The sequence below is a fragment of the Cyprinodon tularosa genome, unplaced genomic scaffold (assembly GCF_016077235.1).
Source record: "Cyprinodon tularosa strain WSP-4 unplaced genomic scaffold, ASM1607723v1 ctg81, whole genome shotgun sequence".
NCBI classification, from domain to species: domain Eukaryota; kingdom Metazoa; phylum Chordata; class Actinopteri; order Cyprinodontiformes; family Cyprinodontidae; genus Cyprinodon; species Cyprinodon tularosa.
In genome coordinates this window covers 2,248,836-2,275,720 of record NW_024039574.1, presented here as the reverse complement: position 1 = coordinate 2,275,720, position 26,885 = coordinate 2,248,836, and the positions used below count along the sequence as shown (strand labels likewise).

Below are 26,885 nucleotides of genomic sequence, written 5' to 3'. Positions count from 1 at the left end.
TATTCACCTAGAAGCTTCTTTGTAATAGGAAATGGGACAGAGATGCTTTAGACTGAAGACAGTCTGTTATTGTTTAAGAGTGTTCTGAAGAGGATGCTCATGAAAAATCCAACCCAGAAGTTCTACAGTATTTCCCAGAACAACTTTTTAAACTTGTTATTCATCTTTAAGTCTTTGCTCTTATGCTTTTACCCCAACAAATGAAGGCAAAATAGACCACATTCTCCACAGTGGGAGAAAAAAAGTTAAGGAAAACACAAATCAAGTTATGCAAACTTAATTAGAGACACAGATCTCTCTTGTTAAGGTAAAGTGCAGAAAAAAAAAACAAAACAAAAACAGCGTCCCCTAAAAATATCATCATGTCATGCAACCTTCTTTTTTTCTGTTGTGTTTGGGCCAACTGACCGCATTCTCACTTTCATCCTGCTCTGCAGCAATCACCTTCATCTCATGCGTGTGCATGCTGTTCTCAGCAGCATCTTAATCCAGTTCATTAACTGCACCGAAATCAAGCTTTCAACTTAGAAGGGAACACTGATTGACAATCAATTTCACATACTGTTGTGCAAATGGAATAGACAACAGGTGGAAATGACTGGCAATTAGCAAGACACACTCGATAAATGGATGGTTATGCAGGTGAGGATCACAAACCACTTCTCAGTACCTTTGCTTTCTGGCTGATGTTTTGGTCACTTTTGAATGTTGGTGGTGCTTTAACACTAATGGTAGAATGAGACGGACTCTACAACCCAGACAAGTGGCTCAGGTAGTGCAGCTTGTCCAGGATGGAACATCAATGCGAGCTGTGGCCAGGAGGTTTACTCTCTGTCAGTGTAGTGTCCAGAGGATAGAGGAGACATCCGGAGACAGGCCAGTACACCAGGAGACATGGACAGGGCCTTAGGAGAGCAACAATCATGTAGAAGTACCTCTAATTGCCATTCTCCTAGGAGGAACAGGAGGAGCACAGCCAGAGCCCTGCAAAATGACCTCCAGCAAGCCACAAATGTGTATTTGTCTGCGCAAACTGTTAAAAACCGACTCCATGAGGATGGTATAAGGGCTGGACGTACACAGATGGGGCTAATTCTCACAGCCCAAAACTATGCAGGATCCTTGGCATTTGCCAGAGAACTCCAAGATTGGCAAATTCAAAACAGCGCCCTGTGCCCTTCACTGGAGAAAGTAAGTTCACACTGAGCACATGTGACAGACATGACAGAGTCGGGAGACACTGTGGAGACTGATCTGCTGCCTGCAACATCCTTTAGCAGGACCAGTGGGTCAGTAATGGTGTGAGGTGGCATTTTTTTGGAAGGCCTCACAACCCTCCTGTCATGATACATGGTTGGTTGCTAGCCCAAGGATGCAGAACTCCACAGACTCAGAGGCAGGATCAAAGTTCAATATTTATTGAGAACACAGGTTACCTGCCCTGGAAGGCAGAGAGGACAAAAAAGGTTAAACTCAGGGATCAAAAACTAAACTGAAGACTCACGGGTTCGCTGGTTCAGACAGGCAGAGTAGCACAGGTAACGGACATGGCAAGGCGTGGCAAAACATGGCTAACATGGCTAGGAAACACAAGGCTTGAGAGCTATGGCTGTGGGTAACACAAGCTACGATCCGGCTCAGAGAGAAGCCGTCTCACAGCTTATATGGGGAGAGGTTAATGAGCAGAGCTGATGGGAAACAGCTGTGCGCTGAGAACCAGCTCCCAGGAGAAGGATCCACATCGCCCTCTGGAGGGCAAACCCCTGGATCCAAACAGAAAGGGATCCACATCGCCCTCTGGAGGGCAAACCCCTGGATCCAAACAGAAACAGAAGCCAAACAGAATGGGATCCACACCGCCCTCTGGAGGGCAAACCTTGGATCCCAACACCTCCAAAGAAATTACTGACTGCCATTAGGTACAGAGATGAGATCCTCAGGCCCCTTGTGAGGCCACATGCTGGTGCAATTGGCCCTGGGTTCCTCCAGATGTGGAACAATGCTAGACCTGATGTGGCTGGAGTGAGTCAGCGGTTCCTGCAATATGAGTGCATTGAAGCTATGGACTGGCCCGGCCGTTTCCCAGACTTTAATCTGACTGACCGCATGTGGGACATCATATCTGAATCTATCCACCAATGTCCTGTTGCACCACAGACTGTACAGGAGTTAATGGATGCTTTAGTTCAGGTCTGGGAGGAGATCCTTTAGGAGACCCTCCTCCATCTCCATCAGCAGCATTCCCAGACATTGTAGGGAGGTCATAAAGGCACATGGAGGCCACACACAATACTGAGCCTCATTTTGACCTGTTTTAGGGACATAACATCAAAGTTTGATGAACTTGTTGTGGGTTTTTCCACATTGATTGTGTGTGTGATTCCAAATCCAGGCCTGCATTGGTTAATACATTTGATTTCCATTTATGATTTTTATATTATGTTGTTTTCAGCACATTCACATTTGTACAGAACAGAAAATCCAATGAGAATATTTCATACACTCAGATCTAGGACGTGTTATTAGTTATTTTTTTGAGCAGTGGAAATATACCAGATTCTGCCAACCATTCAAGACCACACTGTTGAAAGCCATTGAGTGACTAGTTGTCCAGCATTCTTGCTTTGCAGTTTCCTGACCAGGTGCTTGTTTTTTTGGATTTGTCTGTTTTGCCTTCACCTCGCCTGCTTGGATATTGCATAAGTTCTCAGATTCTTGAAATTATCTTGCTTGTCAGTGCAAAAAACAAAAACATGCAACAGAATATTTAAGACAAAACTCTGGATGTATAAAAATTAACCTTGTGCCTGCTTTAGACTTTAAGCTAAAATTTGCGGCAGTCAGGCATACTTTTTTATCAGCAACTTTTAGTAAGAAAGCTGTGCACTCTTTACTCAGGAAGCCCCTAGACTGTTTCTTTTTTTTACTGTGATTCTTGCTCTGCCCTTTGGATTTGTTCAACCATCCCTCAGCCTATTATACCCATCATCTCCTGCTGTGCGCAGCCTTCGGTCTGCACTACTGCCTTCTGTTCTCCTCTGGATTTACCTACCTGCCCAATGATTCTCTTTATTCTTTTAATAAACTTTTTAAAAATGCAACAAAGAAGATTTTGTGTTACCGTGAGAAGGTGTTCCTGGCGTAGTGCATAATGCTGTCAAAATCATATGGTTCTCCAAGTGAGTTCACTTCCCCCGGCTCCATCTTGAGGAAGTTATATTCCTGACCTGCACAGATTAAAAACATGAATACCTTATCTTTTCTAAAGAGAAGTTTATTTTAGCAGTCAACAGTACAATGCATCCAAAATAAGTCTGTTGGTCCACAACCATGGTTCAACAGCCTTATAACATAATTACTTCAGTAATTCAAAGATCTCTTGGTTCTCCAAGGCACCACTGAAAGTGGTAGCCTCAAGGATTTAAGGTAAGTTCTGTAGACTGAATGTGGTTTATTCCAGAGATTTTTCTCTGGGCTTTCTTAACCACTTGCCTCTCTCCAACAAAGTCTTTAAGTAGCACTGCTGTGCATCAATTATGTTGGTGCAAACCTGTTGAGGCAGTTACAGCAAATCACAGACAAAGCCCCAAACCAGCAGATAAAAGAAAAACTTAAACTAGTTTCGACAAAGACTGATCAAATACACAGAGCCTATAAGTTCAAATATTAAAGGAATTTAGCTTCCCCATTCAGTGAACACTCTTTCCAATCTTGTTTGACAATACATTCTGTATTTGGGTAAAACGTATGTTTTTGAATTGCCAGATATCTATATTCTATCAACAATTTCAACATGCTGGTCAGGGATTACAATGGTTTTAGAATTATGGATTATTAGGAAATAAAGCTTCTAAAATGATGGGAAGAAGCACTAATGTGTCTACATGAAACAGGTAAACCAGTCATCTAATTTTCAAATATATTTGTGAGAACTAAATGTGTTTATATCTGAATTTTCCCTTCCTTCTAATTCTTCTGCTCCTTAAAAAGCTCTGAAACAGTTATACATTTCCGTAAGTTACGACAGAGAAGACAGCTTAAGGCAAAGATCAGTGCTTTTTGTATTATGCAGATTACACTCGAAAAATTCGACCTAAGCTAAGGAAATGAGGGAAACAGACCTGCTTAAACAGGCGAGTAATGTTATAAAGGGTAATATTATCCTTTTAGATATGTCACGTATTAATGCAAATAGCTATTATGGTAAAATACATGTTTAAAAATACATTGAAAATCATGTTGATACAATTAAATAATTGACTTGCAGTGGTTGATAAACAGAGCCCAGTCAAATTAACCCAGTAATGAAGCTCCCTCTGTATTGTGCAGCTAAAGTGAGTTGCACTGAACAGCTGCCTATGTCAAGACACTCAGAACCCAAGAATTTAATAGCAAGCTTTTTTTTATGTTCAGACCCATTCAATGCATAAAGTATAGTAAAAATTTAAATGACACACGTTACATACATTAATTACGCACAGAGTGATGTTTTCAACCCCCTTCTTCTGTTAATTATGATGCATTGCTGCTCACAGCCAACGGGAAAAAAGCATTGGGTTTCATACCTGGTAAAGGTTAATTTAAGAAGGTACTTTTATTTGGCAAACAAGCTTTATCTAAAAGCATATTCTAATTTATTGAATCTATCTTTTACTAATGAAATCCTCTGATTACATTTTGATTAGGACCCTGTTATGGAAGCACATTGTTTTCTCCCAATTCAGACTTCTTAATATAAAGTAGAAAGATCACAGAGCAAAAAAACCCTGGAGAAGTTTTAAAGATGAAGATTATTACATTGGTGTAAAAACAAGCTAGTGGTTTACATTTTCTGCACAGTGCTGTACAAGAATCCTAGAGGGGTATTTGTTGAGAGCAGCAATACTTCTAAGTAAATCCCTTTCCCAGTGATTTCATGAAACACCTGTCAGATTGCATGACAGTGTAAAGGGGTGCGTCTTCGGAAATGTGATAGACCTCAGTGACAGACATCTTGGCGACTTCACAGTCATCAAAATATCCATTCACACCTCTTATCTGAACCCAGACATGAGAAAGAATTTAGAAAACCAACGTATTACTTCTTTGTTTATAAATAGAGGACAGCCTGAATGATCCTGAGACTTTAGTGTCTCTGTGGTAATGAGTCTCACCCGGCTGGATGTTATCCCGGATTATGGTCACATGATCGTCACGGTCGGGCCGTGTGTGTTCATGCCAGAAGCCAATGACGTGGCCTAGCTCGTGCACCACAATGCCAAACTTGTCACAATTCTTCCCTATGGAGATGGCCTGGGGTCCGTTGCCACGACGACCCACATAGGAACAACACCTGAAAGGGATTGGTGTGGTGAGAGACATTTAACACAGAAACTACAGCAACCATGATGCCTTAAATCAACATTCTTCTCCCAAACACATGCACAATATTTTCATACTTTATTATGCAGCTACCAAAAATCTGTTGTATTTGGGAAAGTAAAATTGTTCTCAGTTTTTAAAAGTATTAAGAAAAGTATGTCTGCATTATTATTCAGAATCCTGCAGTGATATCTTTGTAAAGGACGTTTAACTACAATGACAGCCATAAGTCTTTTTGGGTCTATCTAAACCAGGCTTGCTGAAAATCTGCCCCTTAGGACCGCTGCCCTGCAGGTTTCAGAGGTTTGCTTCAGGACAGCTGATCCTGATGAATGCAGTTCAGGAAAAGCCTGTTAATCAGCTAACAAATTTAAATCAGCTGTGCTGAGTCAAGGAAACCTCTAAAGCATGCAGGACAGTCGCCGTCGAGGGCCGACTTTGGGCATGCTCGATCTAAACTATCCTTTTGCATCTAAAATAATTTTCCCCCCATTCTTAACAGATAAGACTCTGTCAGATTGGACCACAGGAGCATCTATGAACATCGCTTGTATGTACTTATGATTACACCAAAGAGCTTTTGCTCAAGAAACAGATTGCACTTTTGTGCTTGGCCAATCATGTAAAACTTAAGTAGATTGGGTACTGTTTATGAGCAATCAATGTTTCTTGAGGAAGAGGCATAAATTTAAACTAAAACATTTGATGGTAAAACATACATTTGAGCTTGCCACTTATGCTTTTCTTCCCTCCCATTTTTTGTAAAGCTTTGCAGTTGTATGATACTCATTATTTTTGGATAATAAAATGAACAGTACTTCTTGAGATGTAAAAATTTGCCTCTTTGTCTTACAACCCTTGCCCTTCGATGGACTGGCGACCTGTCCAGGGTGTACCCTGCCTCTCGCCCATTGACTGCTGGAGATAGGCACCAGCACCCCTCGCGACCCCACAAGCGTGTAAGATAATGGATGGATGGATGGATGGATGGATGGATGGATGGATGGATGGATGGATGGATGGATGGATGGATGGATAGATAGATAGATATAACCCGACCTTGCCAAAATACACTCCAAAAGACACTTAATGTTACTCGCAGAGCAGCCGTATTCAAGCGAAGATTAATTCATTAACAAATAAATAATAAAGTGGCAATGGAATATAGCTCGTCCAACTTGATTGTATTTAAGGGTATAAAAATAAAGGAGGATAATTTCAGTGCGCAACATTTGTAAAATGTTTTAAAACCACTTATTCTTTTCTTTTTCACTTTAAAAATATGTCCTTGTTTGTGTTGGTTCATTACATTAAAAAACTATTTTAAAATACGAAGGTTTGTGTTTAAAATCTAACAAAACCGTAACTCCAGTTCATGATTAAGCCATCAGAGTCAGTATGATCCTTTGGTACTTTTATCATAACCACTCATACTTCATAATCATATCTAGAGCTGAACAGTGTTACTTTTGGCAACAATGACCAGATTATTTCGTTGACGGTCCTTTTTTTCATGACGATAACGAAAACTGATGAGCTAAGCATGGATCTTTGATGATGAAAGCATGACGAGTTGTGGGTGTGAATTTTTGTTGACGGGACTGAATAATATGTTAGCAGATGGTCTGTCAGATATTTTAAATGAATCATTGTGCTAGAATCTGGTAAACCAGCTAAGCAGTATCAGCCACATCCTTGTTGGTCATGCTGCCCACCTGGAGTCCAATAGTGCACATTCTGCATGACCACACATGGACAATGGCATCAACGACATGGGTGAATGTAATCTGGAATGGTCTGGTAACTGTGCGCTGAACTCTGCCAAGCTCTGCTCTTCCAGCTGTGCTTGCGCAGAAATGCATCTTTTTGATTAGCTCCGAGCCTGCTCTTGTGCTCCACAGTGATGTTTCCCTCTCAGCGGTATGGCTCTTCCTGCCCTCGCTACCTAATAAACTATGTGGGTGATCATCCTCTGCCAAGCGTAAAAAATCCATCAAGATTTTATTTCTTCCAGCTCGCAACAGGTGATGGAAAACCTTCTTTAATTTCTACCAAAATGAATCACTAAATTATATCCAAAGCAAATATTTAAATACATACTGTTTATTTTTGGATAAAGACCCAGATGAACAGGTAAATAGAATACTGCTCTCTCAGTTCTTGTTTCTATCTATTCAAATATGATGTAAATGTGTCCTTGTATTGTCATTAAAACATTTTCTCTGTTTCCTTTAAATATGTAAACATTTTAGTTCACATATCCATTTGCATGTCCGGATAGCCATGGTAATATAAGGCAATTATTTAGGTTCTCTATGTAATTTTTTTATATCAGACCCCTATGAATTTAAATCTACTTTAACCCCTGAGAAGTGGTTACCAAGCGGCAAATTCTTAGAAATAAAGCCAAATTTGTCAAAGTAGAAAGAAGAATGTTTCCGTTCTTTGCTTTTTTGGAGTATTGAAGATTGAATGATCTGTGTGTAATGCATAATTCATAGTAGATCAGGAAGTGTTTGCTTTCAGATGGAAACCTTGTATGCCTACAACCATTCCTTTATCGTAAATTTTGTTAGCTTGTCTGTCTGCTATATTAACCAATATGATGTGTTGAGCTAGATCTGCTACTTTTACCGATTTGGGAGGTCCTTTTGTATAAAGTAGGACATTAATTAATAAAAAAGATTATTTGAGTTCTATAATTAGAAGTTTTCTGCCCAACAGCAATGATGAACGGCACAGCAACATTGTATCTCCAGCAATTGTAGCAACCCAGGCAATAGCTGTCAGTCTGGTAAAGAATCTGGTTCTCATTCAAAATTGTAAAGGTTATTTCATTTATTAATTGCAACATAAAACAGACTAAAACTAGTATAAAACCTTTTTGAGTTTTAGTCAACTAAGACTGGACTAAAACCTTCTCATATAGTAATGACTAAAATGTGACTAAAACTAATAATAGTTTTCAGCTTTAGGACGAAACTAAGACTAAATATAAGATGGCTGTCAAAAATGACACTGGAGCCTCTTCTTGAAGCATAAGCCCAAATATCCTCAGTCACTGTAAAGTTTTACAACTACCACATCCAAAGTGAAGTGTCACCACTGTACAAACACACTCTGACCCCACCGCGCTGCCACTCGACAGAACAATGCACCTCTTCCGAGTAGGAACAAAAGAGCTGCCCGTACATACAAACACTTAAAACTGAGCGCCGTGATTGGTAGGATGGGGAAACAGGAGCAGGACAGGAAGGAAAACGAAGCCATTGTTGAGTGACCATATCGTCTCTCACTGTGACAAGGTCGATAGTGAACTCTAGGTACACACACACATCCATACACACACACTCCAAGATATACAAAGTCTACTTCCACTCTTACCCGCAGGGTCTGTAGGTGAAGACGATGTAGCTTTCCTCATCTGTCTTTTCAATAAATGTTACACACGTCTGCTTCTCCCAGTGACGCATTGCCTGTTTGAACATGGCCCTCTGACTACCTGAAACACATACATTTTACATCCTATCTTTACATAATCACACTGGGTGTGTATTTGTACTGCTGAGTGGTGAAGGGCAGTAGTCCAGCCGAGGTGTTACCTGTGAAGTTTCCTCCAATGACGTAGGGGATGACTCCCCCGGGCCAAATTCTTTCAGCTCTAGATGTGGCTGCTCGAGGATTACGGCTCTTTCCAGTCTCACCAGGATTCCCACCTTTCCAGATTTGGCTTTTTGTATTGGCAGCTCCCCTGCTTTCATTCTTCGGGATGTAGTCTAATTTGGAGTAAAATGAGAAAACCCTTTATTAACTAGAAGATTAGTTTAAAGGAAAACACAATTTTAATTCTATGGTTTAACATGATAAAAAAATGCATGTTTTCAGCTAACTCTTTAATAGTTATAGTAAAAAAATAAAGTTGTCAGGTTTGTCAGGCTTTAAAATGAAGCGAAGCTTTCTGTGAACAAACTAAGTATAGCCTTGTTGCTTCCACAGAAGTCAAGGAATAAGATTCCCCACAGGTACCCCAAAACCCATACACGATTATGTTTTAATCAGTGTTGCCACTTATGTCAAAGTAAGGCTGTTGTGATGCGTACAGGTGTGTTAAGACGATGTCAATAAGGAAACAAATTACTTATGACACCTGAAGAGCAGATGCTGCATATTAGTCTAGGAAAGGTAAATATCAATATTTCCAAATGATCTGTAGATAGTGGCACATGTAAAGCAGCTGCCAATCTTGTGGTGCACCTTTGAGCAACTTCAACCAAAAGTTAGACTGTGCAATGTCCAGAGAAATTGCTATGTAAAAGTCCAAGATGTCCAACTATGTGGGCCCCAGTTAGCATGATAAAGTTTATGTCAGGAAATTTAGAGAAGGCTAAAAAAGGATAAATTGTTTGCAGGTCCTGTCATGAAAGAAGACCTTCTCCATAAAATAAGGTTTTTGGCAGCATAACTAGTCTTCTGAAACAGATTCCTTTGAACAGAGGAGACATGGTACCAGGATGTGCAGTGATTGGGAAAACCAAACCAAGCATATTGCCACAAGCACCTCATACCAAGAAACATGATGGTGGAGGGGTGAATACTTTGCCTTGTTTTCTACCCAGTAGAAGCCTGGGTCACTAGCAGGTAATGAATCAAGCATAAACTCCTCTGCATTCAGAATGTTTTAGAAAGAGATCTGAGACAATCTGCCAGACGGTAGGGTGGCCTACTGTAGTGTTTAGAATATGCACTTGGGTCCCAGAGGTTTCAAGGTTAAAGGTAAATTAGTGTTTTATAGTCAAACAAGTTCACATTTTTATGTTTGTGGTACAACATGTGGAATCAGGTTCTGGTTTAAAAAGATGAAGATGACTTAATTGTAGCTTGAGTTCAGCAGCCTATCAGCTGCAGGGATGAAACAGTTTCTAAGCTTGGTGGTCTTGCTCTGGATGCTCCTGAGCAACATGCCCAAGGGGAGAGGGCAAAAGACACTGTGTGCAGGATGGGTGGAGCACTTCATGATGTGGAGCATCCTTCCCCTGCATCTTGATGTGTAGAGGTGGATGGAATGCTCCTCTCTACAGTTCTCTGTGCAGACTTAACCAACCTCTACAGAGCCATCCTCTCAGCAGCAGTGCAGCTGCCATACCAATATCACATGGTAATGCAGGAGAAGAGAATGCTCCCCACCACACAGCCATGAAAATTACTTAGGACTGAGCTCCTGAGTCCAGCTCTCCACAGCTTGCTGAGGAAGTAGTGATACCAATGGACTTTCCTGACCAGACAACAAGTGTTGGCACTTCAGGTGATATTACTGGCTAATTGCACACCCAGGTTCCTGTAGCTGGAGACCACCTCCACAGCTGCCCCTCCAAGGTACAGGGGATGAAGTGTACCCACCACCATCTCTGTTGTGCTCTGCACCACTGCACCAGGTGTTCAAACTCCTCTCACTAATTTTAGTGAGGCCTCCTGCTAATGCTGTCTCAGCCGCAAACTTCACTATAAAGCCTGGATTGTAATTTTTTGTTAAACAATGACTGCTGTTGACTTCAGCAGCAATTGAGTTGCTGTATAATTGCGTCAACTTGCAGATATTTGTTAAACCTGAAACGTTTGGATTTTAAAAAGAATATTTCTGTCTATTTTATTTAGCTGCACAAAGTCGGTGTGTTGGTCTTTTTCTATTTTCTAAGTAAATAGTGTAAGAGAAGAAAAAACCTGCCCCCCAAAACATTTCACAAAAATACCCAAATATTTTAGTGGTATGTCCCAAAAAAAAAAAAAAAAAAACACTGAAAGGCTGAATAATAATGATACCTAAGAAAGAACAGCAGTCAGAGCAGTCTAGAAAATCAGAGAGTACTAACATTTTTTCCGCAGTCCAAAAACACATACAGGTTGACTAAATCATACAGTTACAATAGTTTTCTCAAATATATATAAGATAGGAGTTAACTTTTCTCTTAGCTGCTTTAGTTGTGTTGGGTTTATGTATTTATAAAGTGATATTTCCCAGTGCTGTAATTTGATGCTAAGGACAGTAAATAATTTGTTCAGGTGCATGTCAGATACTCACCTCTTATCTTCAACTGTTTAGAATAATGCTTACTAACTAGTTGGCGGCACAAAATGGCAATAAAACTGTATCTCACTTTAAAGAAGAAAGTCAAGACGTCATTTTCAGATTGCTTACCAAAGCCAAATCTGCGTATTCTCTCCAGCAGAAGGTATAAAGACCCTCTTTTCACAGTTTCATGTTCCCCAAGGCCTCCTGACTCAAAAAGAAACAAAAAAAGTAAATTCATGTAATATGACATCTTTCTACTTTTAGGTCACACTGTGAAAGCTGCAGAATAAACTCCATGACAACTAAAAAAAGTGTGAGTCAGAATTAATGGTTCCCCTCACCTGAATTGTGTCCCAGTCTGAAGTTTGAAAACATATGTGTGTGTTGTTTGAGGTCTATTGTTCTGTCAATTTGGAACATCTGCAGGTCCTCCTCGTCCAAGGCAATGTCCCCCCAAAATACAGCTGAAAGTAAGAAAAACAAAAGACAAATCATTCAGTTGCTTTTACCTGTTAATGTCAATACCAAAAATATTTTTGAAATGCTTAAAAAAGAATATATTAAATCAGCTTTTGTTCATTAACCCTTGGGAAGGTCTTACTTCCAACATAAAAATGTTGTAAAGTCGGACAGTAACAGTATGAGCCTGCAAATTTGGAGGGAAGACATATGTTCGAGGACAGAATGTGACAGTGTTCGAATTGATAGCAGTTTTCTTAATCAAAAGTCAGGTCATTTGGAGGCCTAAAAAAAAAGCGCTATTTAAGAAATGTGATACTTTAATTTTATATATCATCAAGCCATTTTATCTGACTATTTATCATACAGGGCTCTAGTCAGTTATTTGCTTTTCCATAATAAATATATCATAAAAGAGATGTTTATCCCCGATTTGAGTCACAGCCATATAGAAAAAGGCCCCTAATGACATACTATTAGTTTAACCGTCTTGTGTTTTCACAGCTGTCAGTCAACTCTTTGCATAGTTATAAATAAACTAACCTACCAAAAAAATACCAACTTATACTTTTGAAGCCTTCGTCTGGTTCAACCAAATCTATCAAACATGGAACTCACACCTGTGGTGATGCTGATTGATATATGTAATTTATTAGCTTAATAGAAAATGTCACAAGCGGTCCCCTAACAAAAAGAATTTACTATGGCACACATTTAATGCAACTTTGTTTTTTAAATCAAATTAACAACAACTCATAAAGGATGCAGTTGTCTTATAAAGAAATAATTAATCCAAAATGTTCCAGATTTATAAATATGTTCCTAATTGGACAAAAAAAAAGACCAGTAGAAGTTGTTCCAGGACACAACCATATCAGATCCATAATCCTTGCAACCCTGCTGTTAAACCTGTTATACCTTGTTCTAAAGGAAATAAAAAACTGGTAACGTTTGGATCTGTTAAGTCTCATAGGCTATATATCCCCAGATCAAACCAAAAATCAATTAGTGATTTGTGGTAGATAACACTGTACTAAATTTATTTTCAGCAGACTACGGACAGATTATAGACAATACATCAATTTGAAGCCTGAACTGATCAGCATTTGCTTTTAAAGTTTTGCTTCATGAATGCATTAGACAGAAACTAAACATGAACAGACCTGCCATGGACAACAAGTCCTATGACAAGTTATTTGTTTTCAAACTTTCATATTTCAAGAATTAGATAACTTGAAAATGATCAAAGCAGACAATGACCAGTAATCTCCTAAAACTACTATTCTTATTAAGTTGAAAGCACAACTACTAAAGTGAAGTGCTTCAATTAAACTATAAAGAAGTAAATTATGACACAATTTCCCCCAAATTACAGAAGAGATAAAATAGAAAACTCCTAAATTAATATAACGTCAACGTTCTTGGATCTGATTGAGGTTACAAAGTCTTTGAATTCCACGAATGGCAGCTGCTCCTAAATAATTATAAAGTGAAAGATAAATATGTCCAATGATTAGGGTTTTATCAAGCAAAACTGTCAAGCGGTCTAAAAGAGGCCTTTGTATTTATGTTGTCATTAAAGACAACTTTTTAGACTGATTATTTTAACCCTGTAATGCCAAATGATTTGATACATACGGTTTCTGAAATGTTTTGCGTCTGACCCCTTTTGCATAATTTAATGGTAAAAACTTTGCTCAAAATCCTATTGTACACAATCAGATATACCTGAAAACAGAGGGCAGAAGACTACACAAAAAATAATCTTGACTTACCGCATAGTAATAAATTATTAATATCAAAAATTTATTTCTGTTTTTTCTTTTTACATATTTTGTTAAAAGGCCAAATAAGGACTTCAAACAAAAAAAAAGTATTTTTCTGTTTTGTTTTATTCTTGGATCGGGCTTTAAAGGGTTAAATGGATTCTAAAATCAATCAAAACTTCCAGATAAATGAATGCTTGTAAAGTAAATTCACTTTTAAACTTTAACTGAACAGGAGTCAAAAAGAAAAAAAAAACTTAAACATATTCAGTTAAAAGTCTGCATATTCACTCAGTGAATGTGATTAGTATTTAGTCATGGGTGCAAGATTGATATTGCAGATAACAGATATTACATCTGACTCATGTGCTCTCTAACAAATATATATTTTCCCCCTTTTTCATCCATTGCTTTTTCTGTATCTACATCTGTATATATAAAACACTGTTGTCGGTACCTAAAAGATTAACATCTTTAGATGATTATCTCAGCTTAATAATTGCTCTCCATAGGGAGTTGAGACGCTAATACAATAACAATGGCCAAGGAGATGCTTGTCAGTTGGCTAATCAGTATAGCAATTGAAGGAAACAGGGACAAGACGAATCTATTGTGTTCTTTGCAGCGCATTCTATTGCTGGAGACAGGAGTAAACCGCAGCGCCTTCAGATTAACAAAATGTTACATCAGGTATCTATCAAGTGGGTTTTGCATGCTGTACAGACAATAGACTATTTGCAGAGTTTTTTCTCTGCTATGCAAAAGGTGATTATGTCAAAAAAGTATTTATTTAAAATGATGGGTGCTAAGTTAGTTCTCAAGCCTCTCCAATATCAATCTAGATAAAAAATATTTAACTAAATGTATTTAATGTTTAAACATGTGCAGCTTAAAAAACAAAGATTAAGGATCAAAGATTAGTTAATTATTATATAGTTTAGATCATTCAACCAAATTTCAATTTGGTTCAGTTGATTTGAATTAACTAATATATAAACTAATATATATGTAACCCTCTTTGAAATGGTCACGGGTTGTGTTGTTTTGAATTCATGCATTTATTTTAAGTGTTCAACATTTAATGTGTTAAAGTTGTAATAAATAAGTTAAAACCGTTGTTTATGCAGAACAGTATATCTTAAAAATATGAATAAATCTAATGTTTGGTTAAAAAACGTTTGTTAGAAAGAATCTTCACATCTTGTTTTATTTTGAAATGTCTCGTGTTGCATAAAGGAAGTAGTGTAGAGCAGAAGGATTTTACGTTCAGAGGGCGTTGTTGATTGGAATCTCAGGCAGGGAAGGCCTGTGATGAATTGGATTTGCATGTGGATGGTCGTTTGGTGCATGGCGCGTGTTTTGAAGCTGCTTATGGAGAAATGTCCTGGGCCGTGAGTAGTGAGGAAACAGGAAGCGATTCTTGTGGGATGGAAGAGGGAAATAGTGACAATGAAGGTTGGAAGATAGCAACACCAAAAAATGAGAAAAAGCGGAAAAAACAGAGATCAGTTCAAGGGGAATCTAGTTCAGAACAATCCAGTGATGATTATTCCATACATTCCACAGCACAACAAAATGAATTCAAAGTCATATTCAAAGTCGTTAATCAGGCAGACTCTTTTACAAATTGGAATCCGGTTCACTTAACAAAAACCATCAATAAACTTGTCGGAGAAGTCAAAGGTGCCAGAATTCTGTACAGTGGAGACCTGCTAATTAACTGCAGAGACAGCGCCCAGCAAGGCAAAGCAATACGGATCAACAAAATTGACGGGATAAGAGTTCAGTGCAGCTTAATGGAGAACAAAAAGATCAGCAGGGGAGTCATTGGAGGAGTTCCTCTAAAAATTTCTGAAAAAGAGATTCTGGAAAACATAAGCGGTGCAAAAGTAAAAGAAGTAAAACGGTTAAAAACAACAAGAAACGGAGAAAGATCTGACAGTTTATCTGTGCTAATTAAATTCGAAGAAGAGCAATTACCAAGCAAAGTATTCATCGGTTACATAAGCTATAATGTCAAAATCTACAATCCTCCACCATTGAGATGTTTCAAATGCCAAAAATTCGGTCACATTGCAGCAGTTTGTAAAGGGAAACAGAGGTGTGGAAGGTGTGCAGGAGAACATGAGTACGGAAAATGTGGAAAAGAAGCTAAAATAAAATGCTGTAATTGTGGTGGAGAACATACTGCTGCTTATCGCGGCTGTGAAGCAAGCAAAAGGTCTGAGGAAATTAAAAAAATGAAATTTGAGCTCGGAATAACCTACGCTGAAGCTGCAAAAAGGATCCCATCTCAGTCAGAAAAACCCAAACCTACAGTTCAACACACGGCAAATTCCAAACCTCTAGAGAAATCTCTAAAAATTGATGAAGACTCACTTATTGTTAAAAAGACAAATTTTGTTCTTTTCATGGTAGAAGTGATTAACTGTACTGCACAGACAACAAAAAAAACGGAAAAAATCAAAATAATAGTGAAGGCTGCAGAAAAATACCTGGACATTAAAGATTTGAACTGGGAGATGGTTGGAAGTATGATGGGAGGACCGATGGGACCATCAGAAACTGGCAGAGTTACGATGACCTAGAGTAAATTAAAATTATATGGGCAAATGTGATTTAGTATTATGTTGGTTTAAGTTACACAGGTTTTTTTTTTTTTTTTTTTTTTTTTTTTTTTTTTTTTTTTTTTTTTTTTTTTTTTTTTTTTTTTGGGGGGGGTGAATCGTTTCCTGTTTTCTTGCTTTACTCCATATCAGTTGGTGGCGGTAATGCACAATTCACAAGTCTGCCAACCGCCATAAAATCCCATAAGAAGAAGAAGAAGAAGGATTTTACTGGTTTCTCATTGGTCCATATACAGGAAGTGGGAGGTGCAACAGGGAGACAGGAAGTGGCAGGAGAGTGTTGTAGCTTGACCACGGAGAAAAAACGTGCCGAAGTTTGCTAAAAAACGGAGTTTTGTTGATGTTTGTGGACTTTCAACTCGACAGTCATTTAAAAATATCAGCTCTACATCGTTGTCTGCAACTGCTAGTATTGTTTCAACTCGAAATTTGCTGTATAGTAGCTGTGAGTATTGTTTCAGTGCTCGCTAATGCATTAGCATTCACCAGCAAAGTGAATGCATTTTCAGTACTGGGAGCTAGCTCAGCTAACAGAGACTCTAGTAAAGTTTCCGGCGTGGAAGCTGGGAGAGTCAAGCACTGTGCAGAGAGGTGAGCAATACTGATTTCTATGGATCTGATTCGGAGGACTGCATCTTCACTGGACTTTTCTGCTGCATGCTGAGTTGCTGGGGACCGAGAGACTGGTGACGATTGATCAACATCCTGCATCCATCTTCCTTTATCAGCCGGGACCAAAGGACAGGTTCATTACCAGACGGATCCAAACTTTTGGGGAGAGGTACCACACTCCAACTGTTCCACATCATATCAGGCCTGCAACGGGGAATTTTGGTTTATTTTTAACTTTATGCCGGCTTAGGTGTGAGTTAGGAAGTGTGGGCCCACATATTTTAGTTTAAGTTGGACAATTGAAACTGAAACTTTATTACAGAGAGAAATTTATTTTAATTGTATTTTTTTGAAAACATCTCAATTGTTTTGTTTGTTTGTTTTGCTCAATATAAGTTCAAAGTTCATAAACTGTTGTGAGTTGTTTGGTTATTTCAAATTATCGGATAAGAAATAAGCAGATTTGCGACTGGATTATAACCCTGATTCTGATTTCCTTAGGTTGTGTTTAAAGTTGTTACTGTCCTCAGAGGTAAGTCAAACTCAAGCCAAAAAAGTAAATAGAGTTTAAGGGTTTTTTACGAACTCAGGGGCCCTTACCTACTTCAATGGGGTATAGGTGGGCTACATATAATTATATTTAATCTAATCTTTTTTTAGCCTTACTTACTTCATTTTTTACTTCTTTTTACTTGTTTTAGTTTAGCTTAGTAGCCTAGCAATATTTAGTTTGCCTTACCTTTTGACTTCCCGTAGCTTTTTTAATTTTTGTACTATCTTGATTTGTCTTCATTTAGTTTTGCTTGGCTTAATTGGAGCTTAATTTTGAACAAATCTACAGTACTACTACAGTAAGTTTATCCTATGTTTAATTTTATTCTAAATTAGCTGAGCATTATTTCTCTTAGGTTTGCTTATTGTGGTTTACATTTTAAGTCTTTGAATTTTGAAAAAGCTTGACATTTTTTTTATTTAATATCTAACCTACAGATAAGAATCATGATTGTTAATTTCTATAATGATTCTAATTGACATGTTTTTCTACTCCAGACAAGCCTGAAAGAAATCTAGTTCAAAACATCCCTTTTTTTAAAGGTGTCATAGAATGATTCTATAGGGTATTTGGTGCAGGTCCTTAAGGTCTGAATAGGGTGTGTAACATGGGTTGGGCTGAAAATAGCATATTTGCTGTTCTATGAGCCCTAATGCAAGACTGGTTAAAAGCCCTAGAATGAAACAACAGATTTTGTTCCTTTTATGGTATGCTCATGAATATTTAGATGAGCAGCGCACTGATTGGTTGGTTTACAACGAGCAAAGCTGCTGAGCAAAGACGCATCATAGCAACAACAGCCCCGTGCTTCCCCTCGCCCTGCCTGCCTTACCGGGAAGCCAGGGGGAAGCACGGTAAGGCGGGGGTGGGGGGGCATAACGTCACCGGGTCGGGTTTGGTCGCTCCGTCACCGGCTGGCTCGGTTTAAACCATGTCTTTCGCGTCTTCGGTTCCTTGGGAAGACTGTGAAAATGTCTTCACAGTCTGTATGAGAATGTATGTCAATTTCGGGGCATTACAAAATTACAGGTCTGAACCAAATAAGGCAGCACCCCCGAATTGACGTCAATTTGTTTGAAATTGTTTGAGATCTGTGGGGAAAGTAGGTGTCGATGGGGTTTGAACTTCTCTGTATGCCCATTTCATCCACTGAATTATCATTATTCATCTATGACAATGTAAACTCGGTTTTCCATTCTTTTACCGCTTTAAAAGGTTGTTTGACACTTTCTAAAAGAGAAAAGGACACAATTTTCTTGGCAAAAACTGTATTCCTATCTGAGCAATTGTTGGGAATTTCAGAAATGATTAGCTTTTTTTTCTATACCTTGATCATTTTAATACAGAGACTAACTACTGCAACACTAAAGGTTATGTTTGAAGGATACATTACCTTGCTTAAATTCACTTGTCAGACATTAAAGTTCACATAGAAAGGAGTTTTATGATGTGTAATGGTAGATCATCCTTTCTTTTCTCTATGTGGCTGGTTTAAATTGCGCTAAAAATGCTTCACGTAATAAAAATCTAGAGAATTTTAAATTGCTGGGGGCCGCTAGCGCCTCTAGAGCAGTCACTTGACAAAACACAGCTGTGACATCAGTGTAGTCAAGTGCCTCAGGCGGGTGTATAGAACCACTACTTCACACATTGTTAAGGACTCTGAAAGGATTGTTAAAACGTCATTACAATGGTCTATTGTAATGCTGCCAATTGTAGGAACCGCATTGGATCATGAAATAGAATGTCTAATTAATCGTAAGACACGGTTTTGCATCAAATTTCGATCCGTAAAGTAAATAAATTTGAGAAAAATCAGCCAGACAATCTGTGGCGCCCAAACGGACACAGCAAACTATTTTCAGATCACATCACAGCAGATTATTTTATCATCGATCCTGCTCTCACAGCATCAGTTCGATTTAATATACCAAAGTATCAACTGCATGTTTTCTCTGTTGCATAGCTTTAATAAAGTGCCTGATGGCATTAAAGCTCATTAAAAGGTTTGTTTATTTTTTTATTAAATATTTTATTTTTGAAAACAATGAATCCTAGCTAGTAGCAAAGTTTAGTATAGCTGCAGCTCCTGACAGATTTCCATATCATTATGTTCCGGGGTCCAGAACAACAAGAACAGCGATGGATAACAATCAGTTACAGCAGGGACCCAGAGAGCGAACCCCACTGGCCTTGAGTCATGAGCCGAACCGGTTTAAAAAACACATCGGAAGGGTAATGTTTCCCGCTCAGACAGCAGAAAGGACCCGGTGCTTAGACCGGTCACTGCGATCAGATTAATGAGGGACCTCTAGGCTCAGCAGTGGAGCACAGCTTGCTATCCAGGACCGCCAAGGCTCCAACACTGACCGCCAGCCTTCAGCACACAGACAACAGAACCAAACCGAGCCACCACAGAAACAATCCAAATCTTGTGATCCCCTCTTCAAACAAAAAGTAAGACTCTGGTTTAAACAAATTAAACACAGCAGCATCTGGAAAATGTTCTGAAAGATAATAAACTTCCACCGCCTCTGCATAAGATCAAAGAACATTTAGCAGCGGTGACTAAACCAGCGAGCATTAATAGAACCACTAAGACTCTGTTTGCTTTGTGTTCTTCCTTATTAAAGGATAAAAACTCCATCACAAAGGTGAATAAATACTCACCATGTAAAATGATTACTTCCTGACTAAACTGATGTCACAGCATCCCTCAGTGGTTCACATGACCGAATGAGGAATTTAGCATCGTCTGCTATCTTTGTGAATTATTTTATGCTATTAACAACAAAATGCTGGAAATTTTTTCGCTTGTGATGTATTTAATTTTGTACATACTATTAAATGAGAAACTATAAGTATGTGTTTTCTATTTGAACCTTTAGTTGTTTGAATACCCGGACATGATAATCAGGGCACATTTGTTGTGTAAAAACTGACATACGAATCAAACACTAAAGGGCACATTTCTAAAAGTTGCTTTTAGGCTGAGTAAATTTACACAATTATATGAATATAAACACAACATAAATAATGCAATAAACTACAGTTTCTCATACACTTTCATTGTATAACACAGCTTTTAAAGGCTCAATCTTATAAACAAATTTATTGCCGTTTCAGAACTACAAAAGAGGCTAATTTGATTTTACTGAGATTTCCAGTATGTGGGTGTGCCTTTTCATATAAAGTTTTATTTGCTCAAGTTTAGTTTTTTTAATGGTCCTAAAAGGCCTGTTTCAGCTCTTATATCTGACACTAAACTGTACCCATGGCGTCACAGTTTTGACTTACACTCCCTCCTAATGGGTGTACTGCAAAAGAAATAAACATCCACATCCACAAACACCTTAAAGAGTGTCACTTAAGCAACACATGGCAGATTTTATTTACTATAGATAATTTTGCATCTGCATTACAAATCTCTTGACTTTGTATTTGTTTCTTTCTATTCTTGTTAAAGAGGAAGTTAAACTTTTGGTATTTGTATATAATCTAAGCCTAATAAAAGGAGCAACAATGATTAAAGGCTTTCCAGAAAAAGGGAGCTGACATAAGCAGATATGCAAAGAGAGAAGTAAGGGGAAATAGTGATAGTAGTTTTGGCTCATTGATTGGGATGTTGTTAATCCATAGGGATACCATAAATAGCCCAAAGTCAAGCCTGAGGTGAGGGGGGTTAGGAATGCGAGGCTCCTAAGATGCAGGAGGAAAAGAATCGATCTGAAAACCCTGGGACCTCCCATGAGACCTCCATCATGCTGACCAGGGCCTTACTGTTCGCCCTTGAGGAGGGGCATTGCAGCAAATATACACTGTCAAACACACACAATTTATTGCAGTAATGCATCAAAAGTAAAAATAAAGAAAGAAAACAGTTCTACTCATCAGAACGGCTTTCAGACCAGTTTGAGGAATATCTTTAAAATCCTTATGCTAAAATGACAAGTCTGTACAAGTTCACTGCATATTGCTTATATGCTTATAAATGTGTACCTGTCATATGTATTTCTTTCATATTCACTCTTAAAGGACTCTACCTTTGCCAAAATGCATGGCCAAAGTCTAGCACAAAATTGTCTTAAAGAAGAGTTTACAGTCCCTGACCGACTGTCTGACAACTCTTGTATAGCATGAATAGACTTACAAGGCACTGATGAATTCATCAAGAAATTATTAAATTTGTATTCCACATTACATGTGATAGAACAATGACTATCTTAAATATGAACTTGAGTGGAACTAAAATATATCAAATAAAGAAAAAACATATACACTATATTGCCAAAAGTATTTGCTCACCTGCCTTGACTCACATATGAGCTTAAGTGACATCCCGTTCCTAATCCATAGGGTTCAATATGACGTCGGTCCACCCTTTGCAGCTAGAACAGCTTCAACTCTTCTGGGAAGGCTGTCCACAAGGTTTAGGAGTGTGTTTATGGGAATTTTTGACCATTCTTCCAGAAGCGCATTTGTGAGGTCGCACACTGATGTTGGACGAGAAGGCCTGGCTCTCAGTCTCCGCTCTAATTCATCCCAAAGGTGTTCTATCGGGTTGAGGTCAGGACTCTGTGCAGGCCAGTCAAGTTCATCCACACCAGACTCTGTCATCCATGTCTTTATGGACCTTGCTTTGTGCACTGGTGCACAGTCATGTTGGAAGAGGAAGGGGCCAGCTCCAAACTGTTCCCACAAAGTTGGGAGCATGGAATTGTCCAAAATGTCTTGGTATGCTGAAGCATTCAGAGTTCCTTTCACTGGAACTAAGGGGCCAAGCCCAGCTCCTGAAAAACAACCCCACACCATAATCCCCCCTCCACCAAACTTTACACTTGGCACAATGCAGTCAGACAAGTACCGTTCTCCTGGCAACCGCCAAACCCAGACCCGTCCATCAGATTGCCAGATGGAGAAGCGCGATTCGTCACTCCAGAGAACGCGTCTCCACTGCTCTAGAGTCCAGTGGCGGCGTGCTTTACACCACCGCATCCGACGCTTTGCATTGCACTTGGTGATGTATGGCTTGGATGCAGCTGCTCGACCATGGAAACCCATTCCATGAAGCTCTCTGCGCACTGTTCTTGAGCTAATCTGAAGGCCACATGAAGTTTGGAGGTCTGTAGTGATTGACTCTGCAGAAAGTTGGCGACCTCTTCGCACTATGCGCGTCAGCATCCGCTGACCCCGCTCCGTCAGTTTACGTGGCCTACCACTTCGTGGCTGAGTTGCTGTCGTTCCCAAACACTTCCATTTTCTTATAATACAGCTGACAGTTGACTGTGGAATATTTAGGAGCGAGGAAATTTCACGACTGGATTTGTTGCACAGGTGGCATCCTATCACAGTTCCACGCTGGAATTCACTGAGCTCCTGAGAGCGACCCATTCTTTCACAAATGTTTGTAAAAACAGTCTGCATGCCTAGGTGCTTGAATTTATACACCTGTGGCCATGGAAGTGATTGGAACACCTGATTCCAATAATTTGGATGGGTGAGCAAATACTTTTGGCAATATAGTGTAGCTTGTTGCAGCCCTGTATGCCTTGTTTCTTCAGACTGGCCACACTGACGTCATTCTGAGGCTATAACCCTATAAATCCTCCTAGGCTTATAGCCTGACTTTGACAAGGTTAGAAAAAAAATAAGAACAAAGTGATGCTAATGGGTCTGCATTTTAGGAATACTCTTAGAAATGTACTATTGATAAAAACAATAGAAAGGTTACAGAAAAGGCTGCACCAATGCAGAATATAGCAATAACTATACAGTAAGTTAGTGAAAAACTTACATAACCATTATGTAAATATATACCATAAAGAAATAGTTGTTTTTTTTCTTCAGATTTGCTGCTTGTTGTAATGAATCTAATGAGATGGTCTTCAAGCTCCGTCCTTCAACTGACCCACATCATCTATGAATTTCCATGTCTCCACACCTTACTTAAATAATTGGGTTATTAACTACATTTGGGTTTTGGAGCAGAGACACACCTAAAATTTGCAGGAAAGTCAGTCCTGAGGACAAGGGTTGAATACCCCCTGGGTTGCAGAAAGGGTAGTGGTGTATTCACAAAGGCTGTGATAGCTGATATGCAAATATATCTAGATGCTGAGGTGTATTACTCAAACAAAAATGTATGAAATGAATGAAAGCTATGACATACGTACATGGAACACGGAAACGAGACAGGTGTCGCAGACACATGCAGCTTTTATACTTCCTGGGGGCTTTTCTCCCATACCTAATACTATGGCCAACTCTAGGGGGCGTCCACAGAACAGACAGTTTACACCAGGGGTGCTCAAGTCCAGTCCTCAAGAGCTACTATCCTGCAACATTTTGTTGCACCCCATTTTTAACATACCTGAATCAAATGAGTGGCTCGTTATCAGGCCTCTATTTGGCTAAATAAGGGGATTGAGCCTTTCAAGGTGTGTTAGAGAAGAGATTCATCTAAAAGTTACAGGATGGTAGCTCTTGAGGACTGCACTTGAGCACCCCTGGTTTACACCATCCAACATTTAGAAGTAGAAAACATAGTTGCTTCCAATATTTTTAAAGCAATGACAATAATTTCCTTTCAAGGGTTTTTCCACAATCTGTTGGTTATGTTAATATTTACTTGTCCACCATGTTTTTCAGTATGGAGCTGTACTCGTATGCATGAATTTTCCTAGGTGCGCAGTGCAGAAAATCAAGCCATGTGGAAGCTGCACGGTGGGATGTGGACGATACAATTTTTTGGCAGTAATGTCATAGAATCATAAGCCAAACTTAAAAGTGGAAAGATGCTTTAAAAAATCGAAGGCATGACTACTTTGTCATTTAAAATCTGAAATCGCACTGAACTCCAACTGTTTCTTTAGAAAGATCTTTGAGAAAATCTAATCTACAGACTTGTCAAAAAATGGGACAGATGGACCCAGTATTCAAGGTGAGACAGCCTGTAGGAAAGTTCAAAATGTTTATTAATACAAAAACAAAACAGAACAGAAACGGGCTTCTGAAGATCTGCAGACCTGTAGTGACTGCAGGAGGGGGGCGGGGCACCACCCAATCACTGACACTCTGGTTTGGGGACAAGCACAAGTAAGTGACCACGATCATCTGAACAGAAGATGCTTAAGTGAGTCACTTACTTGGTTTACTGTACAGTTCAGTCCATCCACTCACTCATAGGCAGGATAAGCCATTGCACTGCTAATAAGAGGCGGCCTTGAGCCATCCAGAGCTTCCCTGATGGGCCAACCCCAGTGAGCAGACTGGACTCCACCCCAGGACAGGGATTCAGATCAGAATGGAGTAGTACTGTAATCCAGGAGTCGTCAGTCCGGTCAGGGGTTCCGATCCACACAGGAACGGACAGATCTGGGTTCCAGGAATCCATCGGAATGGGAAGGCAGGTTCAGAATCCCGTGCGTTGAGCATCCAGCTCAGACAGAAACGCACCTGGGAGGAGAGGTTCAGAGTCCCGTGTGTGAAGCATCCAGCTCAGACGGAAACGCAAATGGAGGCAGAATCCAGCAGGAGTCCAACCGAGGTTCAGGCAAACAGATCAGGCAGGGACAGGCAGGGCCAGGGGGTGAGAGGGAATGGAATCAGGAAATCAGAACCCCCAGGGAAGTGCTGAAACGCTTTCATCATTGGTTACAGAATAACTCGCCTGAGGACACTGGCTTGAAAATACACTCCTCACTGGAACGGTGGATGAGATCACAGATGATTAAGAACTGGGCAGACTAGGCAGGTGAGTATCATGAGCAATTAAGGTGCTATCAGCTAAGCTATCAGGCCAAATAATGACAAGAGTGCTATTTAAAAAGTACACTGTTAGTAAAGGCTCCAACAACCAAAGGGTAACAATATTTAATTGGTTCCCAATTGCTTCAAAAATCTTTAACTTTACATTGTAAAATATATTCATATATTCACTTCTTTGGACAATAAGGACAACAACATAAATTTCTGCAAACTGATGTTATTTCAATATTTTTGTACTACATAGACTATAGGAGAAATCGCTGACTTGACACAAACTCTTTGGAGGCATCACACTCAGACAGCGCTTGACAAAATATCTTCAATTTCCTCATTCTGATCACTGTGACCCCTGTGTTGTTTACCCTTTTTTGAGACACTACTTATCATCCACACATAACATAAACTTTAACGATGACACCACAGTTAAATTACTTGAGAGTTAAACTTTTGGAAGGCTTTTGTAGCTAAAAAAAACCTGTTGATCAAAAAAATAAACCTAAAACAAGATGATGATAAAATCCCAGAGGTCAGAGGATGAGCACACACCCCTCAGCTTCAACAGCCCATCAGTTATTGAGAGTGGATAGTATTAGATTCATGGGAGTGTAGACCTGTAATTACCTCATCTTTTTTGAGACCACTTGGATTGGCCCAACAGGGACTGAACATCATCAGTGCCTCCTCAAACACTATCAGAGCTCTTTTTGAAATGCTGGCATTATTAAAATTGTGCTATTTGAAAAGTAGAACCAACAAAAAGCCAGATTTAAGCAATCTGATCATCTGGGTGCTATTAGTTTAATTTTTTACACTGATCTGTCAAACGATCCCAGAGAAACATTCTTGTTTTGGTCTTGTTATTGTAAGTCTGAGTGTAGTTTTTTAACATTTTTAAACATACACATCATGACAGTAATTGTTGGTATTTACACTCACGTTGGACACACTGAGAAGAATCTAACACAAGCATGCATGCGCAAGGAGATTACATACTTATGCTTTGCCAAGCTTCTCATTAGGCAGATATGAAATCAAACTCCAGGTGGGCGAATATGTGTGTGCACGTGTGGGGGCATGTGTTTTTAAACGTGCCATTACACTTTCTCCCATTTATATTAATGCGGTTGTAAGCGTACCGTAATATCAGAAAGAGATTATCTTGGTCCTGTTTGAGGGATTTTCTCTAAAATTAATCATTCCTCATCCATGTTAACTCTTTGGGGAAACGTCAAGCTGCAGCTATGGCTTCAATATACCAAGAATGCAGTGATGGACAATCCAGATCTAGAGGGTAAAAAGCCTGTACAGAGATTAGTTCCAACAGTTTGCATTTCTGGCTTCACAAAACAGATGGTGTGTAATCACCTGGTTTAGTGAACAGAATAAAGGGAAACTAGGCACAGTTTTTATTCTCTGGATCTTGCTGTTCACCCTTGCAGGAATGTGGAAATAGTGTTAACAAGAAATTTCATTATATCTCTCAAAACTGGAACCTATTGCATATTCTTTTTAACTAAGTATGCTTCTGAGTTTTTGCTCCACCTAAGAAACCCTCATCCTGTCAAATTAAAATTAGGCTATAAAAATGCAAGGTTCAAACCTAACGGGTGCTGTGGTTAACTTAAATTAGCATGTTTTGCAAAAACATCTGCAAATAAAGGATCTACCAAAAC

The 26,885-nt window shown here is 39.2% G+C and overlaps 1 protein-coding gene across 2 annotated transcripts in view; it reads right to left on the bottom strand.

Moving 5' to 3' along the window:
* The window catches only part of tll1 (tolloid-like 1), a 76,259-nt gene that overhangs the window by 28,851 nt on the left and 20,523 nt on the right, over positions 1–26,885 (bottom strand). For both annotated transcript variants that reach the window (XM_038271905.1, XM_038271906.1), the window contains exons 3-8: positions 11,770–11,892; positions 11,555–11,632; positions 8,964–9,137; positions 8,746–8,863; positions 5,154–5,332; positions 3,122–3,227 (exon numbers count right to left, since the gene is read on the bottom strand). In XM_038271905.1, coding sequence (XP_038127833.1) covers positions 3,122–3,227; positions 5,154–5,332; positions 8,746–8,863; positions 8,964–9,137; positions 11,555–11,632; positions 11,770–11,892 — 778 coding nt within the window. The remainder of the gene's footprint in view (positions 1–3,121; positions 3,228–5,153; positions 5,333–8,745; positions 8,864–8,963; positions 9,138–11,554; positions 11,633–11,769; positions 11,893–26,885) is intronic.